Raw genomic sequence first — 12048 nt, forward strand, 5'->3', positions numbered from 1 at the left:
TAAGAAAAAGCAAATGCTGTAATCGATGAATGGAAGTTAATATCTTTCAAACCTGGTCCTCATATTAGTAACTTTTTTGCTTATCCATCTTTCCTCTTTAAATAAGTTATGGACTTAAGCGTTATTTCCAAAAAAACATCTGTTGAAGACAATTATAACAAGTAGCCTACAGTCAAGCGATTTCCTCGCAAGCATGATCTTCAGTCATCACATTTGTAAATTGAAAAATGAGTTTATTCTGTGTTTTGGTGTGTCACCTACAGGCCAGGTTTTAAAGGAAACTAACTGTATGAAAACTTGATCCATTTAGGCTGTGTTATAACAAACACTGCAAGTTTGCCTGAAATCATCTGTCCACCTGGTAGGGAAGCTTTGTGGCCATCTCAAGACGTATTTCTTTTTAAACAATTGAATATCACTTTTTAATTTCATTTCTTGAGCTTATCTTGAATGTTAAGCCCAACGCACAAAAGACTGGCTATTATCTTACAGAGGCAAATCAGACTCAGTTTTATTTAACTGCCCAGGCTTGAATGCTCCCAAACTTTCAAAGCTTTTGTACACGTACTTGATGTTGACGTCATAATTTGTGTATGTTACCGTTCAAGATTATTGCTATTGCGCATGAAAGACTCTGCAGAAATCATAGTCCACAAAGATGCCTAACTATGTTAGGAAAACATATCTGGCGACAACTGTCGACAATTAAATTCATTGTCAACTATTCCTATAACAGATTTTTGTTGAAAACGAATCCCGGGGCCTACTGCTCAACTGATAAAACTTTTAAGACAATCGAGTCTGAAACAAACGATCAAAATTCAACCAGCATTACAGAAGAAATTGTGGTCAAATTCGGGAAATTTAATTTCTGTTGCAGTGTTATGCTATTTCTGTTTTCAAATCAACGTCAACTATCCTTGTGAAAGCTGCATCATCCCACACACACGTTTTAAAGACAGGTTTTACCTGTAACAGGACGGTGCCCCCGGGAAAGCTGAGCTGGACGCAGTATTTTGGTGCGTTGTCCCATGCAAGAAGCTGCAAGTCCTCTATGAAGCTGTAGGACAACGATGTCTCCATATAACCGGTGGGCTGCAGACAAGTGAAAAAAGCAAACTTTCTGAACAGGATTTTTTAAAAATACTGGAATATTTAAAGGAGACTTTATCAGCTGAATCAAATTTTTGAGCTTTTGGCCATTTTTAAAATGCTAATTCCAAACTGAAACAGCCTGTTTTGTTTTGCTCCAATCACGTGTGAATGAGAATGCCAGCATGTTCTGCAACTCTCATCCTTCACTGTTAATTCACTTTTAAAGTAACACCCTTGATCAAAGGTTACCAAACTTTTTAAAGCTGAGAACTACTTTTTGTTACTGATTGGCACGAAGGGCTACCAGTTTATGTACATTTCTAAAATGACAACGTAGTTATTACCATGTTTCAATTGTTAAGTACCTAAAACTAGAAGTTAAAATAGGCTGAAGTCAAGCATTCAACATCATGCCAGTTCCTGGACATAACTGGTAAGCTTTTTATAGAACCTTTTGGCAGGTTGCTCAGGTGTTATTAGGGGGCTAACCTTGTGGCTCCGGGCACCACGTTGTAGATCCTCTGTGTCGTGCAACAAAAAAAAGGAGTTCTACAAATCCCTAAGAAGAATACAAAGGGCTCAGACTCAAAGGGACCGAACGGCACCATTTTTCTACTCATTCTTTTGCCCGACATTTCACAAGGATTTTGTTTTTTGGGAGACCTCGAAACAGCAAAACGGCGCACAATCATGTCAGCTTTCTCTAGGTGAGCGTTATGTTATATAAATTAGATAGAAATGTCTTTAATAATCTGCAAAATGTAGTTTTTTTAAATGCATGAAGTTCTTTTAGGAGGTTCTAAATAATACACAACGTCTCTTCAACAAAAATGCACAAATCGGATGGAACTTTAATGCACTCTGATTGTATGATCAACAGGGAAACTGAATCACCATTGCGGCTATTATGTTTTTATTTAGTTGTTTATAGTAAAACAGGCTTTTATGATGGGTTCCGGTATCACTCACCACTGCATCAGTGTTTCTCCTCCAAACAATCCTTTCTATGATCTCTTAGAGTGTGCACACGTGAGTGCGCATACACACACACTTCTACCATAAAGCCATTTAGAAAAAGAAGCCCCCGTGCCTTTTTGTTGACCCGACATACCCCCTGAGTGTAGGACAGATAACTTCCATACATTCACAAGCCACTACTATATTTTAAACACTGCGCCTTTAAATGTGGTGTGGTTTCACTACTCTCATCGGTGTCAATGTTCGATTCCTGACGTTTACTTCAATCCTCAAGAAACAATAACAAGCAAATGCAATTTGTTTCACTTCTGCCACAACCATCAATGACAACAACACCAAAAGACACGTCGGGGTTGCTATCAGGCACTATTCTGCTCACTGTGGTTGTCCTGGGGCGGACGCTAGAGATATAGGGCTTACATTTTACGCAAAGCAGATCTCATTCGTGTTTACTCTTGGCGCAGTAGTAAATATATGCTCTTCTTTGTAATCACCATCTGAACGGTCACATTAGAGGTATGATCTTGGGCCCAAACCCGACCCAAATTAAATTTCATAAAAAATCTGACCATAGCAGATTGCTTTTAAGGTTAATCTGACAAAATCAATTTAAAATAATAGTGGTTTGTGGTGTATGTACATTTTCAGTCATACACCTTTCCAGGAGGATAAATATGTCCTGTTTGTGTGCAATCCACAATAAAGCTTAGTGGCACACAATTCACCACAATATATTGATAGGACATTGTTTTTGTCTCCATTGTGTAGAAATAGGAATTATGAAATTGTTCAAAAAGAAACGAGATGTACTTGTACACTAGATGCAGGAATAAGAAAACAAAAAAATCTGATGAGGTGGGGGTGATGGTTGCGAGATAAGGAAAATCGTGGCAATTGTCACCCTGAAATGCTACTATTCGGCTCAAGATCTTGTCTAATACTAAGCAATTTTCTACCTTTTTCCTAGAAAGAAACTTTTTATCTTCCTTCCTGTTCTCTTAATTTCATTGGCTAATTTCCAAAATGAAAGAAGACGCGGTAAGAGAAACTTACCGCCTGCTCTCTTGCTGGTGTGTTTTCATAAAAACAAGAATATGTAGATGTAGCCTATGTATCGCATTTTCCGGACTATCAGTCCCTCCAGATTATAAGTCCCCCCAGCCAAAAATCCATTATTAAGAAAGAAAAAACATATATAGGTCACACCAGAGTATGAGTCACATTTTTTGGGGAAGTCTATTTGAAAAGCCCTAACACATGCATGAAAACATACATGCATTTGTCAGCACAATAGGGCAAGGTTGAAATTATCAACACAGGTCTCGAGCCAACTTGCGTTTTAGATTTATACATGAACAACAAACCAACAGATAACCAATGGGGTTAACATGAGCAAGCAACCAAAGAATAGACAGTTAAATTCTATTTGTAAATTTGAAAAATTATTTTTGCACTACAACATGTCTGAAAACCAAAAATGGTCAATCCTATACTGCTGACTTCAAGCTAAAAGTGACAACAGGGGCTGAAGAAAGAAGCAACCTGGAAGCAGCAAGAAAGTTTGGTTTATATGAAAACAATATCAGACAATTGAAAAAGGATACGTCACTGGAAATTACACTCCAGCCAAGCAAACAGGAGCTCAAAATATGAACAGTACCCAGAAATGGAGATATTCGAGTAGTTTGAACCCCAGAGACAAATTTTATATGGAGTGTCTCTGTCAAGTGTTTGTTTGTGAGCTTTCAAGATTGCACGGGCTAAGAAATATGAAAAGGGTTTACTGCCTTCACGGGTCCGTTTACATGTTTTCTTTTATTTATTTTAGTGTCGCAATTTTGAAGCTGTTTTGGGGGTTGCCTTACATGCGATGTAGGCTTATATTATAGTATATACAGTAATGCTAAAGAATGTTGTGTATGTGGCACTCTAAACCACTGTGCCGCGGCACACAAGTGTGCCGTGAGAGATCGTCAGGTGTGTCGTGAGAAATTATCCAATGTTACTTTTTAAAATTTTATAAAACATTTATGAATCATTTTCTGCAAAAATGATGTCATTGTCAACTGTCTGTGCTGTAAAAACTGGGGGTATTCTAAATTACATTGTAATTAAACATACTGTTCAGTGTCATTTTATGACATTTTCTGTTAGTGGTGTGCCACAAAATGTTTCCAACGTAAAAAACATGCCCTGGCTCAAAAAAAGGTTGAAAAACCCTGCTCTAGACCACAGTGACCTTCCACTGAGCTTAAGCCCAATGCACAAAAGACTGACTAAATTTTTTTGTAGTGGCTATTTTTTCATCAAGTATTTCTTGTATTTATCATATATTACGCACAAACAAAAAATGTTTGAGCAAGAATATTACATTGCTTTTACTTTGTTTATTTCAAAATCAATTCTATGAAATTGTCTGTTTATAATCCAATGCAAGATGAACTATACGGTATGTCACAAAAATGAATACACCGCTCGCATTTCTGCAGATATTTCATCGTTATGTTTAATTGAACAACACTAAAGAAACATCACTTTGACAGTATGAAAGGTAGTCTGTTTAAAGCTTTTATAGCAGTGTATGTTTATTTTCCCCCTCAAAAAATCCAAAATATAGCCATAAGGTGCTAAACCCCTGATTAAAAAAAAATAATATATTTTGTGTGGCCACCATGTGCAGAACCACTTTAATCCTCCTGGCCATCGATTTCACCAGAGCCTCGCAATTGCCACTGGAGTCCTCTTCCACTCTTCCATGACAACATGACTGAGCTAATGGATATTTGAGATCTTGTGCTTCTCCACCATCCAATTGAAGATGCCCCAAAGATGTTTTATTGGGTTTAGATCTGGAGACATGCTTGGCCTGTCCATTCCCTTTACCTGTAGCCCCCTTAAGAAAAGCCTTGGTCGTCTTAGAAGTGTATTTAGGGTCATTGTCAGGCTTGAAGCCCCGTGACTCTATTTCTGAAGGGAGGGGATCATTCTCTGCTCCAGTATTTCACAGTAGGTGTTTGAGTTGGTGTTTCCCTTAATTAAATGCAACTCCCCAATACCAGTTGCACTCATGGTAGCCCCAAACCATGACCTTCCCAACAACATGCTTGACTTTAGGAATGGCAAACACACTCACCTAGTTGCCGCCACACGTGCTTCACACTGTCTGAGCAAAATAAATTATCTTTGCCTCATCAAACTGGATGACATCTTTCCAGTTAGCCGTGGCCTTTGTTTACATATTTCTTTTTATTTCGTCTAAGCGATATTTCTTCAGTGATGTTCTATTCAGCTTAACAATGAAATCTCAATGAAAGTTAGATAGCTCTATTGTACATCGTTTGTGACCTCATGTATTTCCAGGGTATTGGTCTTGAGACTGAATCAGCAGATACAAAATATACAATTCATTGTTTTTTTCTCTCCTGTTCCTACTCACGGGCCAAATATTTTAACCCGATGCTGGATGCGACTCAAACTTTTCCCACCCTTACCCTAATTATTTACAGTTGGTCAACAATTGATTTTAATTTCATGCTGTTTGCTTTGGCTGTAGTCTAAAATACTATACCATTTTAATACTGGTCATGTTGGCCTAGAATAAGCTCAGGACACAAAGCAATCTGAGATACAAAAGGAAAGAGGAACTAAGGCCAGAGAGGAAGCTCGATAAGAGAGACAGCTGTACGAGGCATATATAGATTTTAGGGAGCGTTGAATATACTGCTACTGTTTGTTTCTATTAAACGATAATATCGGTTACTTGTGTAGCTAAAACAAGGAATAACTGATTATCAAAAATATTTTTTTGAGCTGAGATTTTATGTAGCCATGTTAATTGAATTCTACAGTTTCTAGTTCCTTGTCATTTGTGGTAAGAGAAGTGAGAGCCAAGGATATCAAACATATACCAACAAACAAGTCATTGCAGCATCAATGTACAGGAGGATTAGACAAGGTTAGAAAAGAGCAAGTCAATTTTCATGCCAAGCTCATTAGTCTCCCTACACAGACATAGCCTTATGCTTCAAGTAAACACAAAGAAGACCCTCTATGACCGACATTGTTTTTGTTGGTGATTTGTTTTTTTTTTGCAGTACCCCTGGCACTGATGCCTCCAAACTGTGCCAAGTAAAGCAGTATTGTGCCCAGAGCCAGCACTGAGCAGAAAAGAATAGCTAGATTAGAAATACAAATACAAATTAATAAGGGCCTTACTTTCATTCCCAGCAGTCTAGCCAAGCACATGGCTACTGGTTTCTTTAGATAGCTAGCAAAGGGAATGGAGCCCAGTTCCAGCAAATACATGTAGAAGCGGCTTCCCTAATTAAGTCCTGTTGGACTCCATGCAGGTGATCAGAGTGCATGGAGTCCTTTGAGAGCGTAAAAGAAAGGCAAGAGATCCTCCACTTGCAGAGAACTCAGCCACTCGTGAAACTTTGTATTAAGTGTCCAGTGGAATTTTAATGAGGGGCTCTTAATGTTGTAGGTCTCATTTTTGGAGGGAACTACAGTTATATGTTACTTTGTTCGAGTTAGAGGCATTTTTAAATAAAAGACAGACAGTGGAACGTAAAATTTAAGCAGAGTAAGGACATTAATGTAACCATAGACATTGTATTGTTTTGAGAAAGTAATAAGGCATTTTTTTTTAAGTTTGCTTTCTGCTGTTCTTTCTTTAATTGATTCACAAGTTGTTATGCCTATCTAACACTCATATCGAAAACATATCTAAAACTCATCAAGGTCTGTTAGAAGGGAAAACAATTAAGCCTGCTTTACATTTGCAGTCAGTCAGAGCTGACAAATCTCAATGAATTTCTATGTGAAGTTGGTACGGGGCTGACAACTTCCTCATAGATCGCCAACATTACAAGGTTATTAGTGTCTTTGGACACCTTGATGCCATAAATATAACTTTGTTTATAATAATTGAGACCCTTTTCTACAGTAATTTGAGATACATTGGCATAATAAGAAAGAAATTAGACGGCTATGCGATCAGGAATAGCGACTCGAGAGTCGTCGTTATTTAGACAACCCTAATTGCTCCACGAGTGATACATTGATACCGTAACTATAGTGGGCGTGACTAACGCTCTCTGTCGGATCTATTAATTTCCTGAAACCTTTGTCTTGTGTTTATCATAATTATTATAAACTAACTCAAAGAGGGGGGTTCGGCATCAATTATTGGATAATCATGACACATCAAAGCAAAACGTATCTATATTGTAAATGGTTTTCGTTAACTTCCATGCACCTTTGACAAAAATTTCCGTGTATGCACTTGACTCTTCAAATGAAAACCTCTTCAGAAATTGTAGATGGCTTAAAATGTCTGTTTTAAGTTAAACAACAAAGGAACATCAAAATAACCAAATGAGTTTCAAAAAGTATCTATCCATCCAGTATCTGCACTGCTTATCCTCAGTAGGGGGTGCTAGAGCCTATCCCAGCTATCTTCAAGCAGTGGGCAGAAGACACCTTGAACTAGTTGCCAGCCAGTTGCAGGGCACACAAGGACAGACAACTCACTCGCTCATTCACAATTGGACCAGCCAACCAGTCACCTGACATGCATGTTTTGGAGGAAAACCCACACAGGCACGGGTAGAGCATGCAAACTCCACACAGGGAGGCTGCAGTAGCTGGACCCGAACCCTGAACCTCTGCACCGCTGGGCTGAGCGCTAACCACCCACCCGTCGTGCCACAGTTTCAAAAAGTTTGTTGCATTTCTTTCTTTTTATTTGTAAAATTATTTTTGCAATACATCACGCTTGGGGAGAAAGAAATGGAGAAGGACATTTTTGAGTAGTTTGAAGCCCAGACACAGAATGGATATGGGGTGTTTCGGCTAAGTCGTCCGCAAAAAATATGAAGGGTTCCATGCTACCACAGGTTGGTGTACACATTTAGTTTTTTTATGCGACTATTTTAAAGTAGTTTTAGGAGGTCGGGTTCTCTGCGAGTATATATGGTGATTTGTAACTATATAGTTACTTTGAAAATGCTTGATGTTAATGGTCTGTTTTCAAGGTCTTAAAAGTGCTTGCCTTTGGGGTGAAGTGCTTGTAGGGGCTTGAAATTGTTACCATGTTTCTCAGCAGTCGGACTTTGAAGTAGTACGCTAATTTTTGGTGTCAGTAAGCTTGGGGTTAATGGAGATACTTGTTGCGTCAATTAAAACGTAACTGTAACTATAATTACTGTTTTTCAGTAAGATGCCCAACACTGCATATTGCCCACCCTTACTACCAAAGTTAAAAGGTCTGATTACAGGCACACGAAAAAAATCATCAAATATTTGATGTACTGCAGAATTTTGGGGGATTTCCTGAAGAAAAAAATGATTTATGATAATTGTCAAGGAAGGAAAATCTCCATATTACTTTTGTAAAAGGCCAAAGTACTATTCCCAAAATGAGCCCCTTAAACCTGTGCCCCACCCAGTTTCCTTTATTCGCAGGCCTTTTGTAAACCACTCGCAACACAGGAAGTGTATTCTCTATATCACTCGTTCTATGCAAAAGCTGTGCATGTTTGGTTTTTATTGTTAGACTCAACAGGCATTTCACTTTCACAGCTTCCCAAAACAAATTTTGTTTAATGGAAAATGACAATTTTAGACATTTCAGGGTTCATTAATACACCATTTTCATGGGTGAATTCAAGCCCTTTTTAAGGAATTTCAAAGCCAATTTTCCAATTTCTCCAGTACAATTCAAAGAAAATCATCCAGTGTGAATTATGTATTTTGCAGAACCACAAATATATCTGCAATTTACTCACGTGTTTATCAGGACCACAAATATATCTGCCATTTCCATATGCAATTATTAATATTGCGTGTGCATTTATCAAGACATATGATTTTTACATCTTGACCAAATCGTGAATATATTTGTGGATCGGAACGATACGGGTGTTAACATCACATTTTTACATTTTCGGTTACAGGAATTTCTTTACATAACATTTTACAGCTAGGAAACGCTATGTAATCTTTAGACTTAGTCACATATCATCATTTTAGTTCCCTGTTTAGATGTTGCATAATAATAATAATAATAATTTCCTTGTATTGTCATTCTGTGTAACAATGTACACAGAACGAAATGTCGATTGCACCTGACCCGTTGTAGCGAGCCGATGCAGCCGCAGCCAACAGAGGGCGCCGCCGACCACTTTTTAAGTGAAGCAAATGGTAAGCAAAAAAAACAAAACAAAGTTAAGTCATCTTCGTGAAATACATTTCATATGACTGGAGAAATCTGACTCTCCCATCGTGAAGAGTTTGATCTATTTTCTGCATACTTTGCAACATGCTGTGCGTTGATTTGTTCCATGTTTGTATTTTCTGTTTTTCTAGCCACTGTTCATTTAAAAATGCAGCCTTGCGGCAACTTGATCTGATGCCCCTGTCTTTTTGGAGGCGGCACATAGAGGGCGATAACCCTTCACATGAAAACGCCATACAAACTAATGTCAACAGCAGTTAATCAAGAGGGAAGAAAGTTACAATAGAGTGGTGTCAGCATCTTTTTTAAGCAGACTTGTTTTATTTCTCTTCATTTAATGCGGGATCTGTAGAGTCAAACAGCTGAGAAACATGGTAACAATTTCAAGCACTTACAAGCACTTCACCCCAAAGGCAAGCACTTCTCAAACCTTGAAAACAGACTGTTAACATCAAGCACTTTCAAGGATTTCAGGCACACTTACAAACCCTGGCATATTGAAAGTTTCCTTTCCCTTGTCAAAACCTTTAAGAAAAACTTTAAAAAAACACCTTTCTTGGAATATGATTGGCACTGTGATGCCTCTTTATTGAAACAAACCACACAAGATAACACAGCAAATGGGTCAGCAATGTTTCTCTGCCCACATCAAAACAACATCTCTTTTGAAAAAAAGTCAAAATCATGCGTCACACGAAATACAATTGCAGCCAATAGCATTAGGCCTTTGCTGAGCCAAGAATATGTGAAGTCGCCAACACAAGTCAACAAAACGGCACATGATTGCTGTGTGCATGCTGGCTGACACAAAATATGAACAAAGAACAAGTGTGCATGTTGGTATACAGTTATCCCTCGTTTTTGGTGATGTGTTCAGAAAAAGTCCTGCGATAGACTAAACCCGCCAAGTAGAAACCTTAATTCATTTGTTTATTTATTTATTAAATACTCCATACATTCAAACCAAAGAACAAACCCAATTAACAGGCCCAAGTATGTGTTTAACTAATAAAAGTAGAGTGATACCTCTGCTTACATATGCCTCTACATACAAAAGCTTCAGGTTAAACAGTACCTGAACAGGAAAATATTGCCTCTAGTTACACAGGGATCAGAATTTTCCGCGGATCCGCGGATTTCCGCTGTTTTTGAACCCCAAAGGCATTCCGACTTTTTCACTTTTTCTCTTGCGTAGCAAACAAATTCAAAATCCGACTGTCTCACTCTTTCCTTTATTGCTCTGGCGCACCCTGGCGGCCGTTAGAAAAATTGGCCGCATTGTCGCACAAGCTGCAGAGACTGAACTGCATTTGAACTTATCTTGCAGTATTTACAAAAAAATCAGTTATGTGGGCAAATTATTTTAATCTTCTAAAAATGTTACTTAAATGATAAATATAAGCATGGTTTTGGACAAGTAAATTGCCTAAAACCCAGGTTGGGGCGGGCTCCGCCCTGGTTTATTCCTGGACGCTGGCTATTTCAGCTGAAAATGAAAATCTCCATTCTGATCCCTGGTTACAAAGGCTTGTCAGGCAAACAGGAGGATGCAGCCATTACTCCATCAGCCCAAATCAAAGACATTTTGGCAAAATTCCATGAAGTCTGAGTTTGTGGAAAAGAGTTACCCGAAAAATGTATTGAAAAGTGGGGCTATCGCTCATTATGATGTCTGCCTCGCACATTTCCGACAGATTGTCAAAAGCCGGGAAAAGCAGACGTCATTGGATTAGTTTTTCAAGAAACAAGAGGCAAAGGGGTAAATGAATATTTTTATTATTTCCTTGATCTGTTGTTTTTTTTTACATTGTGTGACTCTTGTTTCACAATTTATTGTGCTGTAATCTAATTCTAATATGTGTGTTTCATGTTCTGATGCTCTTGCATGATTTATATAAAAAAAAATAGACTATTGCAGGGCTTGGAACAGATTAGTGCATTTACATTTAAAAGGCGTCTCTACTTACAAATGTTTCAGGTTACAAAGCTACTGCCACAACAAATTAAATTTCTAAGTTAAGGTACCACTATAAAGACGCTGCCCGACTTATGAACGCGATATGTTTCGGACGATCGTTCGTCAGTTGAATTTGTTTGTAAGGTACTTCAGTGCTATCTTTTGTATGTTTAAGGTTTAAATAAGTATGTTTAAGGATTGTATAAGTAACCTGTATTGCTTGCAATAAGAAATAAAAAAATAAAAAAATAATATGTTCTATAAAGATAAATAATGTTAAGTTTAACTTACTCTTGGAAGATGCGCTTCAAGAGGTCCTCCTCCATGGTAAAAAGTGGCCCAAAAAAGCGCCTCGAACATTTTTTCAACCACATCAAGCTTTCTTATTCAACTTTCATTTCAAAAGAAACGGCTCGCCTCTTCTTTACACTTTACACCAACTATATTGAATGGTGATTTTTGCGCTCTCCGACAACAAACAGCCCGGCGCCAAAGTGCACACTTCTGCTCAGAAGTGCGCAGCATGGACGCAACACAGAATACCTCGAAAACGTGATATTTGCAGTTTCCGACAACGGACGGCTTGTTTTGTACTAAGAAATAAAAAAATAATAAAATAATATGTTCTATAAAGACAATTAATATTAATTTTAACTTACTCTTGGAAGATGCGCTTCAAGAGGTCCTCCTCCATGGTAAAAAGTGGCCCAAAAAAAAAAAACGTCCATTTCGCATGGACGCTACACAGACTACCTCGAAAACGTGATATTTGCAGTTT

At 38.0% G+C, this 12048-nt stretch overlaps 1 protein-coding gene across 3 annotated transcripts in view; it reads right to left on the bottom strand.

The window, feature by feature from the left end:
• Positions 1-12048, bottom strand: part of cmip (c-Maf inducing protein) — a 61161-nt gene that overhangs the window by 37522 nt on the left and 11591 nt on the right. For all 3 annotated transcript variants that reach the window (XM_088339743.1, XM_088339744.1, XM_088339742.1), the window contains one exon: positions 970-1095. In XM_088339743.1, coding sequence (XP_088195869.1) covers positions 970-1095 — 126 coding nt within the window. The remainder of the gene's footprint in view (positions 1-969; positions 1096-12048) is intronic.

Source organism: Urocampus carinirostris, chromosome 7 (genome assembly GCF_059441175.1).
Source record: "Urocampus carinirostris isolate Australia breed hairy pipefish chromosome 7, RoL_Ucar_1.0, whole genome shotgun sequence".
NCBI lineage: Eukaryota > Metazoa > Chordata > Actinopteri > Syngnathiformes > Syngnathidae > Urocampus > Urocampus carinirostris.